At 32.0% G+C, this 21,098-nt stretch overlaps 1 protein-coding gene across 3 annotated transcripts in view; it reads left to right on the top strand.

The window, feature by feature from the left end:
• STXBP5 (syntaxin binding protein 5) overlaps positions 1–21,098 on the top strand; it is a 176,335-nt gene that overhangs the window by 48,077 nt on the left and 107,160 nt on the right. For all 3 annotated transcript variants that reach the window (XM_079146831.1, XM_079146830.1, XM_079146832.1), the window contains exons 5-7: positions 4,131–4,265; positions 5,672–5,735; positions 7,170–7,253. In XM_079146831.1, the coding sequence (XP_079002957.1) occupies positions 4,131–4,265; positions 5,672–5,735; positions 7,170–7,253 (283 nt within the window). The remainder of the gene's footprint in view (positions 1–4,130; positions 4,266–5,671; positions 5,736–7,169; positions 7,254–21,098) is intronic.

The following is a 21,098-nucleotide window of genomic DNA, read 5'->3' as shown; positions in this document are numbered from 1 at the left end:
TCTGCCTCCCAAGCTACTGGAATTAAAGGTGTGTGCCACCACACCAGGCTCACAGTTCTTTTAAGAAAATACAGCCAATTGACAAATGGCATAATCTATCCAGATACCAAACAATAATGGGAGAATTAGTTCTTATAACTTACTTTAGGAACTAGCTGAACTGCCTTAGCATCAGATTTTTCTTAGTAGGAGAAATAAATTAGTGTAGAAAGAAAACTCTCATTGATCATATTATATTGTTATTTTATTATAATATTGCCTAAATACTGTGCTTTGCATTTTTGTAAAACTTCTAAGTTGCCCAGTGTATGCATGAAACAAGGCAAAACTAAGATAGGTATAAAAGAGAATTTGGCCAAATACCAATCTTAAAAAAAAAAAAATCTATAGTGGTCTTAGCAAAATTTTGAATTAATTCACTGCACATATTAAGAAAGCAGAAAATTAAATACAATACTGGAACAAATTTAAGAACTAGAATTACAGTTTCTGTGGTAATTATATTATCAAAATACTTTTCTTTGAAAGCAGTTTTGTGACAAGTTTATAAGCATTAGAAGTGAGAGTGATGTGATGAGTCAAAATTAAAGACTAAAACACAGGAGTGGAGTGAAACCTAGGGCTGTAAGGAAGACAGAGGATTTACTACACTTGGCTTTATTCTAATCTGGAAAGAGAATTAGTTATTGATATGGAAATGATGAATCATTTAAGGAATTGTGCATGTACAGAAGCATTTATTCAGACAAAGTTTAAAAAGGAGAAAGAACTTTTTTTTTTTTTTTTTTTTTTAGTATTCAGAGGAAGGACAATTACAATTTAATGACTCTGCAACTGTAAAAGTAAAGATGATCAAGAAGTTTTAGATAACTTTCTAGAATAATTAACCATGATAACTGAGAAATACAGACAAAGAGGACAGGGGACTGGACTAGTTGCTCAAGGTCCTTAAAATGTACTAACAGTATAAAAAGATTATATGGAAAAGGGGATATCTAACCAAAGGTGAATATGGTAGTAATTTAATTCTACTAATGAACAGAATAAGCAAAGTCCTGAAAAAGAAAAGAATGAAAAAATGAAAACACTTTCTTATGTTTAGGGCAAAAAAGTGAAGTAGATTACTTATAGGTAGTGTTAGGGCATATATAATTCTTCCACCTGTACTAATACATTATTAGCCCAGACAGATTATGACTCAGATTACTAAAAGGACTGACTCCTATACCATTATTTCCTGGCTTAGAAGAAGTATAAATGGAAGTAGTGCTTCAGATTTGAAAATGAAAAGAAAAAGTTTTAGAAGTTCAATTAAGTTCAGTTCACCAAACATTAAGTACTGGCTGAATACTAGGGAGTATGCTAGGTTTGAGATTTGAAAGATGATAAATGACTTGAACAGCTTACATTAAGTTAAAGACTCAGATATATACAATATGAATGAATGCTATTTCATAGGTTATTGTAAAACACATGATAAAAAATAATCTTTTCAGTTTTTTTTTCTTTTACACAAAAGTGAGACTTTAGGAAAATACCAACTAAAACCACAACCACACATCAGAAGTGACTAAAATATTGTCTAGATTTTGTAATGCCATCAAATTTTTCATAGCCTACTGGTGAGAAGTTTAAAATCACTCTGGAATATCTTTTGGTAGTATTCATGTATTCCATGACCCAATAATTCCACTCTTACACATATATCCAGGCAGAATTCTAAGATGAGTCCCAAGGTACCTGCCCCTGGCATACATACAACTGCTCCTCATAATTTAAACACTTATCTAAGTGAAAGTATTTTGCTGATGCAAGTAAATTCCCCAAATTAGTTGATCTTAAGATAGGGAGATTATCTTTAGTAGGCCTGATTTAATCAAGTGATCCTTCAAAAGGTCCTGGATTCTTCCCAGTAAAAGTTTCAGAGGAAGGAAGGACTGTATAGAGGGAAAAGAGGGGTGGGAGAGGTGGGGGGAAGGGAAAAAATAACAGAATGAATCAAACAACATTACTCTATGTAAATTTATGATTACACAAATGGTATGCCTTTACGCCATGTACAAACAGAGAAACAACATGTATCCCATTTGTTTACAATAAAAAAAAAGATATTAAAAAAAAAGTTTCAGAGTGTGAGAGGGATTCAGTGGATCTGGATATTACCTTGCTGACCTTGAGGATAGAGAGGATCACATAGTAAGAAATACAAAATAGCCTCTAGGAGCTGATAATGTGCCCTCTAACACAGCAAGAAGATGAAGACTTCAGCCCTATAACTAAGAAGCTGGATTTTACTAGCAACTTGAATGAATTTAGGAATAGATTCATTTTTTCTCAGCACTTTCCAGAAAGGGATATAGGAATACAATTTGGTTGTACCTGGATTTCAGCCTTGTAAGTCCCTGAGCAGAGAACCCAGACATGTATTGTCTGGACATCTGACCAACAGAAATTGTGGAATAATATTTGGGTGTTGGGCTGGGGTTATGGCTCAGTGATAGAGCATTTGCCTAGCATGCATGAGGGACTGGGTTCAATTCTCAGCATTGCGTATAAATAAATAAAGAAAATAAAGGTCTATTAACAACTAAAAAACACATTTTAAAAAAATAATATATATGAGTATTATTTTAAGCCACTAAATTTTTGGTGATTTATTACAGAGCAGTAAAAAAATAATACATATTTGGTATCTGAAAATCACTGCAACAAATACAGTCGTGTATTGCTTATTGATAAGGATATATCATGTCAAATGTTTTGTTAGGTGATTTCATTCTAATATGAACATCATAAAGCATTCATATTAAATGATGATGGCACTAGACAATAATCTTATGGATCTGTTGTTATGTATGTAGTCACTGACAACTTTGTCACCTGTGAAAGAACTCAGAAAATAGAGCATTTACCTAACATTTATGCCCTACTCCCAATTATATTTTCAGACCTTAGAAGACTATCCAGTTAAACATGTGTTTTAAAAATGTAAGAATAACAACTTAAAGAAAATATAAAATATTAGAACCAAGAGAGGAGGGGGAAAATGAAGAAAATGAATCAGTAACAATCATCAAAACATATAAAATAATGAGAATAAAAGATGGAAGAAATAAGTTCAAGGATATCAGTAATCAAGATCATTGTTAATATGCCAGATTTGTCTACTAAAATTTTGAGGTTTAGCCAGGTGTGGTGGTACATGCCTGTAATTCCAGCAGCTCAGGGGGCTGAGGCAAGAAGATTGCAAGCTCAAAGCCAACTTCAGCAAAAGCAGGGTGCTAAGCAACTCAGTGAGACCCTGTCTCTAAATAAAATACAAGATAGGTCTAGGGATGTGGCTCAGTGACCAAGTGCCCCTGAGTTCAATCCCCAGTACCCACCCCCCAAAAAAATTGAGATTTTTCAGATTGGACTTAACAACTTAATAAAATAAAACTGCTAAGTATAGCTTTTATGTATGTCTGTAATATATAAACTTAAAGCATAATCACACAAAATTTGAAGGGAAATGGAAAGAAAAAGGTGAAAATGCAGATCATGAAAAAAATATACATAAAGTCTGTATGGAGAAAATAGTTTTATTGAAGGATGAAAGAAGTTCTAAAGAAATGCAGGACTTCATAGGAAAGAGTAATCAAATATTAAAATATCACTTCTCCCCAAATTAATCTATAAATCCAATAGAATTCCAGTCATATGTATGTTCTGTATATTTCATCTTGCCTAATGCATAGTATTAGTATTCATAATCTTGCAGTGATTATTATTATTGTATATTGTTTGTATTATCATCTTTGTGCATTTTCAGCAGGGGTACTGAAATTAAAGCCGGTGGGTTAAAGGTTAAATTTATTATGTGCTCAAGGTTACACAGTGAGTGATGTAACCAGATTTGAAACATTCTAACTTCAAAACTCCCCTTTTTCAATCATTCCATTCATATATGGCCTTGTATAAGTTGAATTAGCATAATTAGATATTAATCACAATGAGTAGATAAATCTACTAGTTGTATGTCATTTTTGCTTCTCTTGAATTGCATCCATCATAATTAACTCATTAATGCAGTCAGTAAAACCTGCCAGACATTTTTCTTATTTCTTTTTTGTGTTTGTTTTCTCTTGTAGGGTTACATTTTGTCATCTGCCTTTCCAGAGTAAGTGGCTCTATGTGGGCACTGAACGAGGTAATATACATATTGTCAATGTGGAGTCCTTCACACTCTCAGGCTACGTCATTATGTGGAATAAAGCCATTGAACTGTGAGTTTAGCACATGTTCAATATATTAAAGTATTAGTATCTTATCTGACAATATCATTATAAAATAGCCAGTCAGTAAATTCATATGAAATTAAGTGTCAGATTTCTAGACATCAAATAAGGATTTATTAATCTTTTGTTAAGTATTACCCTATTGGGATGGCAGTTTGTAAATTTAGATGCTTTATATATTTAAATAGATAAACATACACCATTATATGTACATATATTCACATACATGTAAAATGTAAAACAAGTTTAATGAGATCATTATTATTACTAAATGAAGGATTTATTAATAGTAACTATAATGCAGATATTTGCTGAAGTTAATGTATTACAGAGTTAATTATGAGGTTAGTTTTACTTAATGTTGATTCAGTGATGATTTTTTAAATTCACCAATGTTAATAAATCACTGGGTTGAGCTGTGTGTCCCTAAGAATCTTTCATGCTAATTTTCTCTCTTAAAGATTTTGTTGTATCTTATATCTTTCTACACATTTTTTCTTATGTTGTTTGGACATGAAAATAAACGTTTAAGGATATTAGCAAGATTTTTTTTAGTGTTCATTTTTAAACAAATGGTCTTTTTTTGTATCCCACAATATTTGTTTTTTGATATAAGGGTAATTTTGTGACACATCTCTAAATGTGTCTGGGTAGCTGAAGTAGTGTGTTAAGACTGGTTTTCCTTCCTGTGGCAGGAATGTTATTAGCATATATCAGTTTCTTGGGAGGGTGGTTTTTTGAGTTGATCATGACATCTAGTGGGCAGGTGTCTGCAGTTATTTAGACTTCAATGGAGTGTAGTGGTTTCTTAAGTCTACAGAATTTATGAACAGGGATATACTTTTTCCTAATGTATCAGCATTTCAGGTGTATTCTTATCTAGATGACTCCTTTTTTTCTGATGAAACTATAGGTAGCATTATTTTGTCAATTTTTAAATATATAATAGAATTTCTGGTATGAATTTGGAACTTGACAAGAGGCTCATAAAATAAAATGTTTTAAATGCTGCACTATTTTAAAATATTAGCTTTAAGGTTTCTCTAAGGAGAATAGATTTTCTTTGCTGAAATCTTTGACTAAATTGAAAATTCTTTCCTATCTAAAAAATGTATTTAATTATAAACTTTATAACAATTGACTAAATTGAAAATTCTTTCCTACATAAAAAGTGTATTTAATTGTAAACTTTCTTGACTTATGTCAACTTGAATGTAACTTATGGCATATTTGCCCTGGTTCCTGTTTTGATCCATATTAAGAACTGTATGGATGTTACTGACTACTTACTGAAATGCTTTCTTCCTTTATAAGTAAATCTTTATTCTTAAATGAATATGTAGCTGTATTGAAATTTTCGAGAAACATACCTTAACTTTTCTTTTTTTTCTCAGATCATCTAAATCTCACCCAGGACCTGTTGTCCACATAAGTGATAATCCAATGGATGAAGGAAAGGTAGAATTTTATCTTAAAAATTCTTTATTATTTAAATGCACTATTTCTGTGTTTTTAAATATGCAAACTATTCTAGGACTACACACTGAAGAGTTGAGATTGCCAATAAAGACTGTGTATCATATGCACTTAAGAGCTTGTTATTCATTATGAAAACAATAAAAGAATCAGAATGTTTTGTAATTTGAAAAAGCAAGGATACACTAAAGCATATGTAAAATTTAATAATTATTAATTTCAAATAATTATTAAATAGTATTTTAATGATTTTAATAGTTTAATATATTTGTTATTAATTCATATTTGGCTTATTCAAAATATTTTCCCTGATTTTCTGATAAGTTGGAAAAAAGCTTTTTTTAAAAATTTTGATTTTTTATCTCATCTCCCTTAAATTTTCTTTATAATTCCGGTTAATAATGGAGAGGTTTTTGAAATGTTATTTAAATTTTGTATAATTAGGAGATTTTTTTTAAATGTATTTAATATTTAAGTGTACTAAGGGATGAAGCTGGAAAGGTAAGAGGCAGACATGTTATTGAGTTTGAACTTTATCCTAAAAATAATAATAAGGCCACTAAAAGGTTTGAAGTAGAAGCATACATTTCTGTGTTGATTTGCATTTTTTAACTGTTATTCAAGCTCCAATATGGAATGGGTTAAAATGGAGCAAGAGTTGAGGAGACCAGAAAGGAGATCTGTGTATCTTGAACCAGGATGGAAATACTGGTGATGAAGGAACATAATTTAGAAAGATAATAGAATGTTATCTTAAATTTACTTGGTGATTTTACCTGTTAAGAGAGAAACTAGAGTTAAAGATGATCCATGTGTTTCTGGCCAGAACATCTGAATAAATGTTGTGATAAGGAATGGTGAGAGAGACCCGACAACAGAGAATGCCAGAGAACTAGGAAGAGCAGGATGTGATTTATTCACTTTGGATATGTTTACTTAGAGGTTCTAATGAAGATCAGTGATGATGTCGTCATTGGAAATAAGTATCTGAATCTTGTGAAGAGATTCTAGGCTGTGTGTGATGTAGAACTAATCAATACATTGATCTAGTGAGACTGCCTGATAATGTGCAGAATTTGAAGAGTTTGTAATTTCTAAAGCACATACAGATGTTAATTATTCTTAGCAATTTATTAAAATCCATTAGTGAAAATGTGTGCTTTTAGTAAAAATGTACTCTTTTCTTTTTCAAAATGTATTTTAAGTTCCTAATTATCAAAGGCATATAAATATGCAATTCAGTGTTCCCATTTGCCATCTATGTGATTAGTAAATGGCGATGAAGGAATATAGTTATTTTATAATTTGTACTTGAAAGATATGAATGAGATTATAGTTACTTTTATTATCAACGAATAAATATTTTATATAATAGGTAATCATCCCTGGGTAATGTGGCATTTTCTTTTATTATAGCTTTTGATTGGCTTTGAATCTGGAACAGTAGTCTTATGGGACCTCAAATCAAAGAAAGCCGACTATAGATACACATATGACGAGGTAACAACATTGTTTTTGCAATAAAAGCTGTTGTCATTTCTCTAATTCAAAACACCTCTAAGAACTTGTTGATTTTAGTTTAGAAAACCTATATAATTGCACTGAAGTGCAGTTTGTTCTCCCATTGATAATGTGTTCAAAGGCCCTGGGTTCGATCCCCAGCACCGCAAAAAAAAAAAAAAAAAAAAAAGGTGTTCAAATAATTCAGAAGATATAAATTTAGTGACTCACATTTAGTGACTTAATTCCCTTACAGGTACCATATTATAGGTTTTTTATGAGTTCTTCCTGAGAGTTTATGTGTATTTAAAAGTAAATTCATAAATTTATTCTATTTTTTCACTTATATAAATAATTGTTCTGTTGTACAATTATTGCTTGCTTTAGGTTGCTTGCTTTATAGTCCAAATAAGGCAAATGGTAGATGTTCAAAATCTGAATGATAAAAAATAGAATAAAGATTGTGATTGTTTTATAAGCCTTTTAAATTAAGTCAGTAATCTGTAGACCTCTCCGCTCACTCCTTGCCTTCCTTCCTTCCTTTGTTCCTCCTTTTTAGTCATTTATTTTTTGATGAGTTAAAGACCTTTTTTCTTCCTTTCAAATTACCTATAAATTGGATGGCTTATGAGGCTTGATCAAATTTAGGTTCAGTTTTCATTTTTAGCAAGACTACTTCATTGATGATGCTCATACTCTTCCATCAATTGGATCCTTAATAAACCATTAGTGATATTGGCAGTCTGTGGTGCTAAAGACCTATATCTTTTAATGTATAACCGGTTACAAAATGGGTTTCTTTTCTATAGCTCTGACACTTTAGTAAACAAGAAATTTCTTCTTATGCTTTTTGGTTATACAGTGATACAATTTACATATCAGAACTAGAATAAATGCTAAATTTTTTAAAATCTTATTTTTATAGACTGCATTTTTATTCATTGTACACAAATGGGGTACAACTTTTCATTTCTATGGTTGTATACAATGTATATTCACACCATTCATGTAATCATACATATACATTGGGTAATACTATCTTTCTGTTCTCCACCATCTTCCACCCCATTTCCCTCTACATCTTCCAAAGTTCTTTCATTCTTCTCTTCCCCCCACCACCCACCATCATTATATATTGTCATGCACTTACCAGAGAAAACATATGGCCTTTGGATTTTTAGGCTTGGCCTATTTCACTTAGTGTGATATTCTCCAACTTCATTCATTTACCAGCAAATGCCATAATTTTATTCTTCTTTATGGCTGAGTAATATTCCATTGTGTATATATACCACAGTTTCTTCACCCATTCATCAATTGAAGGACATCTAGGTTGGTTCCACAATCTAGCTGTTTTGAATTGAGCAGCTATGAACATTGATGTGGCTGCATCACTGTAGTATGCTGATTTTAAGTCCTTTGGGTATAGGCCAAGGAGTGGGATAGCTGGATCAAATGGTGGGTCCATTCCAGGTTTTCTAAGGAATCTCCACACTGCCTTCTAGAATGGCTGCACTAATTTGCAACCCCACCAGCAATGTATGAGTGTACCTTTTTCCCCACATCCTTGCCAACACCTGTTGTTGCTGTGTTCTTGATAATCGCCATTCTAATTGGGGTGAGATGGAATCTCAGGGTAGTTTTGATTTGCATTTCTCTTATTACTAGAGATGTTGAACATTTTTTTCAAGTATCTGTTGATTTCTTGTAGATCATCTTCTGTGAAGTGTCTGTTCATTTCCTTAGCCCATTTGTTGATTGGATTATTTGTATTCTTGTTGTGGAGTTTTTTGAGTTCTTTATAAACTTTGGAGATGAGTGCTCTTGTCTGAAGTGTGTGTGGAAAAGATTTTTCTCCCACTCTGAAGGCTCTCTTTTCACATTATTGTTTCTTGTGCTGAGAAAAAACTTTTTAGCTTGAATCTATCCCATTTATTGATTCTTGCTTTTATTTCTTGTGCTATGGGGATTTTGTTAAGGAAGTCTGGTCCTAAGCCAACGAGATGGAGATTTGGGCCTACTTTTTCTTCTATCTGGTGAAGGGTCTCAGGTCTAATTCCTAGACCTTTGTCCATTTTGAGTTGAGTTTTGTACAGGGTGAGAGATAGGGGTTTAATTTCATTTTACTGCATATGGATTTCCAGTTTTGCCAGCACCATTTGTTGAAGAGACTATCTTTCCTCCATTGTAAGTGTTTGGTACCTTTGTCTAGTATGAGATTACTGTACTTATGTGGGTATGTCTCTGTGTCTTCTGTCCTATACCCAATGGTCTATTTTGGTGCCAATACCATGCTGTTTTTGTTACTATTGCTCTATAGTAGAGTTTAAGGTCTGGTATTGTGATACCTCCTGTATCACTCTTCCTGCCCAGGATTGCTTTGGCTCTTCTGGGTCTTTTGTTTTTCCAGATGAATTTCATGATTGCTCTTTCTGTTTCTATGAGAAATGTCATAGAGATTTTAATTGGAATTGGCGTTAAATCTGTTTAGTGCCTTTGGAAGTATGGCCATTTTGATAATATTAATTCTGCCTATCCAAGAACTTAGTAGATCTTTCATCTTCTAAGGTCTGCTTCAGTTTCTTTCTTTAATGTTTTTTAGTTTTCTTTGTAGGGATCTTTCACCTCTTTGGTTAGATTGATTCCCAAGTAGTTTATGTTTTTTGAGGCTATTGAGAATAGAGTTGCTTTCTTCATTTCCCTTTCAGCTGTTTCTTCGCTTACGTATAAAAGTGCTTTAGATTTATGCATGTTGATTTTATATCCTGCTATTTTGCTGAATTCATTTAGGAGGTCTAGAAGTTTTCTGGAGTTTTTTGGATCCTCTAATTAGAGAATCATGTCATCAGCAAATAGTGACAGCTTGAGTTCCTCTTTTCCTAATCATATCCCTTTAATTTCTTTAGTCTGTCTAATTGCTCTGGCTAGTATTTCAAGGACGATGTTGAATAGAAGTGGTGAAAGAGGGTATCCCTGTCTTGTTCTCATTTTTAAATGGAATGTTTTCAGTTTTTCTCCATTAAGAATTATGTTGGCCATGGGCTTGGAATGAATAGCCTTTACAATGTTGAGGTATGTTCCTACTATCCCTATTTTTTCTAGCGTTTTGAGCATGAAGGTGTGTTATATTTTGTCAAATATTTTTTCTGCATTAATTGATAGAACCATATGATTCTTATCCTTAAGTCTGTTGATGTGATGAATTATATTTATTGATTTATGGATGTTGAACCAACCTTGCATTCCTGGGATGAACCCCACTTGATCGTGATGCACTATCTTCTTAAAATGTTTTTGGATATGGTTTGCCAGGATTTTGTTGAGGATTTTTCTGTCTATATTCATCCAGGATATTAGTCTAAAATGTTCTGTCCTTGAAATGTCTTTATCTGGTTTGGGTTTGAGGGTGATATTAGCTTCATAAATTGAGTTCTGTAGGGTTCTCTCCTTTTCTATTTCCTGGAATAATTTGAGAAGTATTGGAATGAATTCTTCTTTGAAGGTCTTGTAGAACTCGGCTGAGAATCCGTCTGGTCCTAGGCTTTTCTTTTTGCTTTCAGCTGCTTATTGGTGTGATCATTCATTGCCTGCATTTACTCTCTTATCTCATCCTTTGCTTCAGGAATCATTTTAATTATGCATAATCTGAACTCCTTTTCTGACATGTCTTCTACCATACTCTCACTGGATTCTATTAATATAGAATCTAGGTTTGTTTGGATTATTTAGTTCCGTTGGTTTTTCATGTTGTTCATGTATCTTCCCCTCTATCAGTGCAGATCTGAGGTATTGCAGTTTCCCCCCTATAGGCTTAGTGACTCTATAGGCTTCCAAAACCTTTTCTTAAAAGGGCAGCTCTGGGAGGATCCTGGAGGCAGGTCTCCCAGACAGGTTTGTGAAACCAGTCTTGTCCCACACTCATAAATGCTAAATTCTTAATCTTTATTTTGGTACACAGTAAGCATCCCTAATCTGAAAGTCCAAAACCTGAATTACTCCAAAATGGTGCTTTTTGAGCACCATTCAAAATATTATGGAGTATTTGGAATTTTTGGATTAGGGATATTCAATGGGTAAATCTGTACAAATATTCCAAAATCCAAATCTGAAACACTTTTGGTTTCAGGCATTTCGATAAAATATAAGCAACATGTAGTTGCCCTAAAGAGATTATTCTCTAGGAATCTCAGTGATGAGCAGTTTAATTCTGTTTTCACTATGTTCTTAATGATTTAGCCGTATAATGTACTTTAGTCCACTGAAGTTATTATCCATATTGCTTTTCAAATTGTGCTAGTGAAGCTTTGTCTTGGTGATGACTCTATATTTTTGGATAGCTTCCTTGCTCTCTGATTTAATAAAATATACCTACTAATCTTGTGTATTCTCAACCAAACTTAAAATAAGGTCTTTTGCCTTGAAAATATGGTAGGGTTTTTGTTGTTGTTGTTGTTTGGTGTTTTTGTTTGTTTTTTTGGTATGAAGCAGTAGCTAGCATCCTGATTTGGGTACTGGGAATATTTATGGTTTTCAATTTAGTGAATAAAGCTATTGCTAGGAATGTGTATGTGGTTTTATCTGTTTATTTTAAGATAAAATGTGTTATGCTTTCATATTAAAACATTGTTGCGCAAACAGACTGTATTGAGTAATTACAGCAGTACCTTGAATATTTTTTAAATGCTTACATATTAAGCATAATATGGGTGACCAAAAGTAATATTCTTTTTATTCATAGTGTCATTTGTTTCTCATGAATTAAGATCTTCAAATTTCAAACAAAAAATTGAATAAAGAGTTTTTATTATTTCTCTGAAAGTTTCTTGTAGAATTGAAAGCATATTTTTAAAACTGACTTTTTGGTTTTGGTTTTTATAAATTTAAATAGTGATCTCTTAACCCATTATCGAGTTATGGGAACTAGACTTACCTTCTCATTTTGTAAACAAAGTACTTGAACTCAGTATGTGGAACTATAGTTTTCAGCAGTTTTACAGCAGGTAGTATAGAACAGAATTCTGTAGTCAAGGGAAACAAGCAAGGTACACAGAGAGCAAAGAGCTGCATAGAGAGTTTTAGAAATTGACAGAAGGCTTGCCATACCTAGTCTTGATTTGATTATTGATTAGTGAATAGGTGTAAGGTTTGGGAAAAAATCCACTGGAAAGGAATATTTGGGTAATGTGAAAACTTCCTTTAGTTTTAAAATCTCTACAAGAGGTCATTAGTTTTCAAATTAAATATAAAAAAATGCATTATAGCTGGGCAGAGTGGCATATTCCTGTTATCTCAGTGATACAGGAGACTGACACAGGAGGATCACAGGTTCCAGGAAAGCCTCTGCAATTTATACCCTTTCTCAAGAGTTAAAAATAAAAAGGGTTGGGAATGAAGTCAATGGTAGAAGCATCCTTGTATTCAATCACCAGTAAACCCTGCTCCCACACTAATGCATTAGAGCGTTTAGGACATATGTAGAATTAAAACATTGATAATAGCATGAAAGTCAAAAGACAAAATACTATTGTAAGATTATTATCCTGTATTTGACATGGTATAGTAATTATGTAAAGGTTGACTGGCAAGCTAAAAATATGTATTACAAATCCTAAAGGAAATAACTTTAGCAGCAATAGCAACTCAAAAGTTAAACTGAAAAGAAATGAAATTTTAAAAATATTCAAATCAAGGCAAAGGGAGAGGGAAAAAGTAAAAAAGGTAGATGGGAAGAACAGTGAACAAATAACAAGATGGTTGATTTAAACTCACCTATATCAGTATTCATATTAATAGTTTAAATACCCCAATTAAAAGGTAGATATTGTCAGATTTGATAAGATAAAGCAAGATCTAACTACATACTCTATAAGAAATCCATTTTTAAAGACACAGGTGTGTTCGAAAGAAAGAAAAATTAATGTTAGCACTAATTTTTTTTTGTTTTACTTTTTTTATTGTAAACAAATGGGATACATGTTGTTTCTCTGTTTGTACATGGAGTCAAGGCATACCATTTGTGTAATCATACATTTACATAGAGTAATGTTGTTTGATTCATTGTTATTTTTTTCCCTTCCACCCCCCACCCCTCCCACTGCTCTTTTCCCTCTATACAGTCCTTGATGAAAGGGCTAAATTAACAATAGACTAAGATGGGAACATTCACCAACATGGGTCATATTCAGTACCATAAAATCAATTTCATTTAGTTTCAAAAGGTTAAACTATGTCATATGTTATTTTACTGTGATAGAATTAAATGAAAAATCAATTATTAAAAGATTTTGGGAAATCTACAAGTAATTGAAAGTGAAACAACATTTTTCCAAATAACTTGCAGGTCAAAGGAGAAAACTCAAGGGAAATTAAAAGTATTTTGAACTGGAAAAAAATTAGCATTGAAGTTCATGGGATGCCACTGAAGTACCCCTGCAGAATTAAATGCTTATCTTAGAAAACCAGAAAGTTCTCTTATGAGTGACCTCAGAAAAGAAAATTAAATTCAAAATAAGCCATCAAACTGAAATAATAAAGAGCAAAAATTATTAAAATTTTTATTTTAATAATATTAAATATTATTAAAATAAAAACAATAGAGAAAATTGAGTAAAAAGCTGAGTATTTGTGAGGATCAGTGAAATTGATAAACATATAGTGAAAATAATGAGGAAAATAAAAGACAAAGATTGCCCATACTAGGCATAAGAAAGAAGGCATCACTCCATTTTTTAAAAAAATATACAGGGACTCATAAAGAAATAGTCATATATGGCATAATACTTTACATGAACATATCTCTAATCATTAAAAAATTAAATTTGTATTGAAAATGTTTCCCAAAAAGAAATTTCAAGGCTCAGAGGGCTCACTGGTGAATATTACAAATAATACCAGTCATACCCAAACTCTTCCAAAACAGAAAAGGAAGACACACTTGGCAGTTCATTTTATGTGACCAGCATTGCTCTTACACTAAGCCAGGAAAAAAATTATAAGAAAACTGCAGATCAATATCCTTCATAAAAGTAATCTTATTCTTAACAAATATAAATATACATGAGTCTTGTGTTTTAAGTAACAATACTGAAGATAAAAGATCTAACTTCTGAATTGATTTGTTCTTCAGTAAACTGAGAAACTGGCTTTACTTCCATAAGTTCATACTATTATGTCTTTCCTCTTGGTTCATGTTAAAATATTTTGTAGTTGAATTTTGGTGCAGGTGTACCCAGAGGTATAGTTTTAGACATTCTAGAAATTATTATATATAGAATTGTTCATTATTAGTGACTTAAAATTTTAAAACTTTATCAAAATACTTCCTAAACTCTTCCTCAATATTTATGTTCTGTTCAATGTTATATTATTCTAGTCAGATTCACTTTATTACATTTACAAAAGTGTGTGAAATGGCATTATGTTATCAAGTTGGATTCTGTAGAAGGAAATGAACTATGGGGAGGGGGCAGGGGGAAGGAAAGATAATGGAATGAGACAAACATCATCACCCTGTGTAGACTATGATTATACGAATGGTGTGACTCTACATCGTGTACAAAGAAATGAAAAGTTGTACCCCATTTGTGTACAATGAATCTAAACAATAAAAAATAAAATAAACAAATTAAAAATAATTCTTCCGGTTAAAGCTTTAATTGTTCACTTGGCTTCTTGGGGGTGATTTAGATAGGTCGTAGTAAAGAGAACAGAAACTCATCTTTCTGCCTTTGAGATTTTCTTGCTATGTAATCATCATTAGTACTTCTTTATTTGACAAACTCTGTTTTCCCCTAGTTATTCTATGTGATAGATTTTGAATATATTTGGATAGTATTCTTAATATTTCACAGATATTTTTACATATGATATTTCATCCTATGCAGTCAAATCTCTTTAATGTATATCCTGTTCCCTTTAGGCCATAACAGTATTAAAATATCAGTATTTTTTTGTGTAGAAATCAGTAGTAGCATGTAAGAAAGTTTTAAATACTTATGAATATTTTCTTCTTTTCTTTTTTGGTACTAAGGATTGAACCTAGGGAAGCCTTACCCATAGTCCTAGCCCTTTCTATTTTGTTTTTGTTGTTGTTGTTGTTTTGTTTTTCTTTTTTATTTTGAGACAGAGTCTCACTTTGAACTTGCAGTCCCCCTGCCTCATCCTAATGAACCTCTGGGATTACAGGTGTGCACCACCATGCCCAACTATGAACGTTTTTTTTAGTGGTTATTCATTATCATATTTCTAGGCTTATATGTCAGTGGCTTTTATATTTTGATTTCATGTTGGTTCTTTCCTAGTAGACTGAAAAATAACAGAAAAATTATTCAGAAAACATAAATTCAGAATAGTTTAAGTTTTGTTTGCTCTGGGTGTGCATTTGTATCACAACACTATCAGAAGCCGTTTTAAAAAAGAATGTTGAAAGAATATGTTTATAGCTCACAATATTGGCATAAAATATTATTTTAAACAATTTTTTTATAATACAGGTATTAATGAAAGCATTAATTCTTTTAACTTCTTTATCTTCCATATTTAGACTGGTGCTTTTAAGACAGCTTAATTTTCTGCTGACTTAGACACATATATACTCACTCTCCCTCTCTTCCCCCCAAAGATCTAATAATACTTAAAAGAATGATTAATTTGGTCACCTTATAAAAATAGAAACAACAGTGTTTTCTGTTTATGGTTATTTAAAATCTTTAGAGAGAAAAACATTATGAATCATTTCAAGTTCATCCAATATATAATAATTCTTATCAACTACATACAAAATGTTATGATTCAATAATTACCTTATTCAGTTGTACAGTGTTACTGTTGTCTCCCCTTTGAATTGGAACTAACACTGCAAAGTCAGTAAGTTAAAATACTAAGGCAGAAACTGCCTTATTACTTATCACTGTATTTATTACTTATTACTGTATTATTTATAGATAATAATGAACTAAAATAAATTGTTCAGTGTTCTAAGTATTCACTTTATTTGCATGAGAATAATAAAACTACATTGAGTGTATTTTTAGTACTTCCTTCCTGTGTACTTGCAGTCGTTACCATTTAAAATCAAAGTCTGTTATAGTTTCTTTCATTCTCTTTATATTTTTCTAAAGATTAAGACAATAGTAGGTAATTACATTGGAAATCAGTACTGCTTTTATAACAGAACAATATTTTATAGGAAAAAATTATTTGTTGTAAGTCTGCTAAAAATGTTAATTAGTGTATGTGTAATCTAAGAACAGCTGGACTAGGGTTTATATACAGCTCTTACTGTGAAGTGATTCTAATAATACTGATTGGTTTCCAAAACCATTAGGTGATATATTCAGTTTCTACAGTATTTTGAGCTAGTGTAAAAATCTGATAAACAGCTAGTCTGTTCTATATTTCTAGAAAATAACTTTCCAAGATACCTTCTTATTTCGTAAGAATATCACAAACTTTAAAACTTTTTTCCATGTCTGATAATTAGATGTCACTCCTTTTACTTTGTTTTTTTTTTTGGTACCAGAGATTGAACCTAGAGGTATCTTACCACTGAGCCACATCCCCATCCCTTTTTTATTTTTTATTTTGAAATAGGGTCTTACTAAGTTGCTTACAGCCTCGATAATTGCTGAAGCTGGCTTCAAACTTGGGAAACTCCTCAGCCTCCTAAGCTGCTGGAATTATAGGCGTGCTCCACCACACCCATACCCACCACACCCTTTTACTCCTTTAAAAGAAAAAATACCCCAACTGGAAGTACTTTTGCTTTTCTTTTAATTATTTCAAAGATGAAAAATACCAATGTTGAACTCAATCCTTTAACTGTCTCATGAACTTTTTAAAGCTGTTTCTTGTCAGAACTTGCATCTTTTAAACACCTTAGAGAATGTTCCTCTGGGATTGTGCCAGTGGTTCTCTTTATCTCTCCTTCTTTCTTCCTTTTCACCTCTACTCTGAATTCATCTTGTTCTTCATGACTTTTGTGTATCTCTCATTTATTATGCTTTTGTTCAATTTTCCATTGATACTGTCCTTTCTTCCTTTGTGTTTTTTTTATTTGATTTTACCTATACTTTTCAATTTTTTGAAATCACCTTTTACTCTCCTGCAAATTTTTTATCTTTTCTTCGGAAAAATAAATAAGTGAAACTACATACAAAACTCCATAACTCCAATTTATGTTTCTACTTTGTGTCTCACATCTTCTTTGAATTATTCAGGTTTGCTTTTAACTTATGTTACTCTGACTCTGAGGATATAGCAGATTTGATTAGTGAAATTACTATTCCCACTTTCTCTACATATATCTACTTCATTTTTTCAAGAAGACTAAAGAAAAGTCCGAATTGCATATTTTATATATGTATAATGTTAATATGTGTAATACTATATGTATCATACATAATAAGTACTTGGTATTAGAGATTCTTAGGAAAAAAATAACATCTTGTACCAAGTTGGGTTTGTGATTAGGAAATTTTATAATTAATAAGAACAAAAAATAGTTCATTGTACATAAGTGTTCATGTTTGATTCTTTTATATTATTTTTTAAACAAAAGGTGCTTTTAAACAAAGAATATATTGCTTTCTTTGGAAAAATTGAAATATTAGTTCTGTATCTATAAATTTATGTATATGATATACATTTACATATATGATATCAGAATTTTTTTTTTTTTTATAGATTCCAGACAGCCCTGTAAGCCTCTCCTGTATTTATCTCACTGGTTTTAAATAATATTTAAAGAGTTTTCTTTGTAGCTGTTCAGAACTGCTCATATTTTTTTATGGAAAGCAAAGTAAAAGCTGATAAGGGATTGGTTATTTTAAGACTGAAATTTTAGACTATTATATGTATATACTTTAGAATCAGATAATTATTACGATTCTATTTAGAATTTTGTTAGAAATACTTCGAATCAAAAACATTATATTAAATACTGGCATTAAGAAATATAGTTAATTCTCTGTACTTACCATTTAAATTTTCTGTCTAATCTGTAATATAAAATATTTTATAATATATCTAAGTAATATATAATTCATAAGTATATGAACAACCCAAATAAATGAACATTGAACAAGATGATAGAAAATGTTGACTTTATACAAGACAGAACTATCGAGTATCAGTTGCATGGTTTTTGTGTTGCACTTTGCAGTTCTGATAATTTAGTAGGGCAGCCTTTAAAGTCAGTTGACTATTAAGAATGAAAATGTATCTGCTTGACATGACAAGTAATTTAAATGAGATTTGGAGAAGTAATTTTTTAAAACGATGTTTGCAAATTAATAATAATAATGATGATGATAATAATAGGGCAAAACTGGAAGAATAGTCTACTTTAGTTATATAAAAATATTTTCCAAATAGTGACTTAATAGTGTAAAAGTTTCTGGTCAGTGATGTCACTTTGAATTACAATTTGTCTCAGCAGTTACTGTGAGAATTAGAGAATATGTCTTGAAATTCATTCTGAAGTTTATTTATTGCTCTTATTTTTATTTTATTTTATTTTTTTATTGTAAACAAATGGGATACAAGTTGTTTCTGATTGTACATGGAGTAACAGCATACCATTTGCATAATCATACATTTACATAGGGTAATGATGTTTGATTCATTCTGTTATTTTTTCTCCCCCCCACCCCTCCCACCCCTCTTTTCCCTCTATACAGTCCCTCCTTCCTCCATTCTTGCCCCCCTCTGACCCCTCAATATGTGTCATCATCCGCTTTTTGGATTTTTGAATCATTCGCCTTTTGGATCATTCACCTTTTGGATTTTTGAGATTGGCTTATCTCACTTAGCATGATATTCTCCAATTTCATCCATTTGCCTGCAAATGCCATAATTTTATTATTTATAGCTGAGTAATATTCCATTGTATATATATACCACAGTTTCTTTATCCATTCATCAATCGAAGGACATCTAGGTTGGTTCCACAGTCTGGCTATTGTGAATTGAGCAGCTGTTAACATTGATGTAGCTGTATCTCTGTAGTATGCTGATTTTAAGTCCTTTGTGTATAGGCTGAGGAGTGTGATAGCTGGGTCAAATGATGGGTCCATTCCAAGCTTTCTAAGGAATCTCCACACTGTTTTCCAGAGTGGCTGCACTAATTTGCAGCCCCACCAGCAATGTATGAGTGTACCTTTTTCCCACATCCTCGACAACACCTATTGTTGCTTGTATTCTTGATAATTGCCATTCTAATTGGGGTGAGATGGAATCTCAGGGTAGTTTTGATTTGCATTTATCTTATTACTAGAGATGGTGAACATTTTTTCATATGTTTGTTGATTGCTTGTAGAAATTCTTCTGTGAAGCATTTCTTCATATCCTTAGCTCATATGTTGATTGGGTTATTTGTATTTTTCGTGTAAAGTTTTTTGAGTTCTTTATAAATTCTGGTAATAAGTGCTCTATCTGAAGTATGAGTGGCAAAGATATTCTCCCACTCTGTAGGCGCTCTCTTGGCATTGCTGATAGTTTCCTTTGCTGAGAGAAAGCTATTTAGTTTGAATCTATCCCAGTTGTTGATTCTTGCTTTTATTTCTTGTGCTATGGTAGTCCTGTTAAGGAAGTCTGATCCTAAACCAACAAGGTAAAGATTTGGACCTACTTTTTCTTCTGTAAGATGCAAGGTCTCTGGTCTGATTCCAAGGTCCTTGATCCATTGTGAGTTGAGTTTTGTGCAGGGTGAGTGATAGGGGTTTAGTTTCATTCCGTTGCATATGGATTTCCAGTTTTCCCAGCACCATTTGTTGAAGAGGCTATCTTTTCTCCATTGCATATTTTTGGCCCCTTTGTCTAGTATGAGAAAATTGTATTTATTTGGGTTTTTGTCCATGTCCTCTATTATGTATCATTGATCTACCTGTCTATTTTGGTCCCAATACCATGCCGTTTTTGTTACTATTGCTTTGTATTATAGTTGAAGTTCTGGTATTGCAATACCCCCTGTTTCATTCTTTCTGCTAAGGATTACTTTAGCTACTCTGGGTTTCTTATTCTTCCAGATGAATTTCATGATTGCTTGCTCTATTTCTGTGAGGTACGTCATTGGAATTTTAATTGGAATTGCATTGAATCTGTATAGCACTTTTGGTAGTATGGCCATTTTGACAATATTAATTCTGCCTATCCAAGAACATGGGAGATCTTTCCATCTTCTAAGGTCTTCCTCAATTTCTTTCTTCACGTTTTGTAGTTTTCATTGTAGAGATCTTTTACCTCTTTGGTTAGATTGATTCCCAAGTATTTTATTTTATTTTTTTTTTGAGGCTATTGCAAATGGAGTTGTTTTCCTCATTTCCCTTTTAGCTGTTTCATTGCTTGAGTATAAAAATGCTTTAGATTTATACGTGTTGATTTTATAGCCTGCTATTTTGCTGAATTCATTGATGAGGTCTAGAAGTTTTCTGGAGGAGTTATTTGGATCCTCTAAATATAGAATCATATCATCAACAAATAGTGACAGCTTAAGTTCCTCTTTTCCTATTCATATCCCTTTAATTTCTTTAGTCTGCCTAATTGCTCTGGCTAGAGTTTCGAGGACAATGTTGAATAGAAGTGGAGAAAGAGGACATCCCTGTCTTGTTCCCATTTTTAAAGGGAATGGTTTTAGTTTTTCTCCATTAAGAATGATGTTGGCCATGGGCTTAACATAAATAGCCTTTACAATGTTCAGGTATGTTCCTACTATCCCTCTTTTTTCTAGTGTTTTGGGCATGAAGGGATGTTGTATTTTGTTGAACGCTTTTTCTGCATCTATTGAAATAACCATATGATTCTTATCCTTAAGTCTGTTGACATGATGGATTACGTTTATTGATTTAA

This window comes from Sciurus vulgaris (assembly GCF_902686455.1).
Source record: "Sciurus vulgaris genome assembly, chromosome: 7".
Taxonomy (NCBI): domain Eukaryota; kingdom Metazoa; phylum Chordata; class Mammalia; order Rodentia; family Sciuridae; genus Sciurus; species Sciurus vulgaris.
Note: the sequence above shows the minus strand (reverse complement) of the source record. Positions and strands in the feature narration are given on the sequence as shown.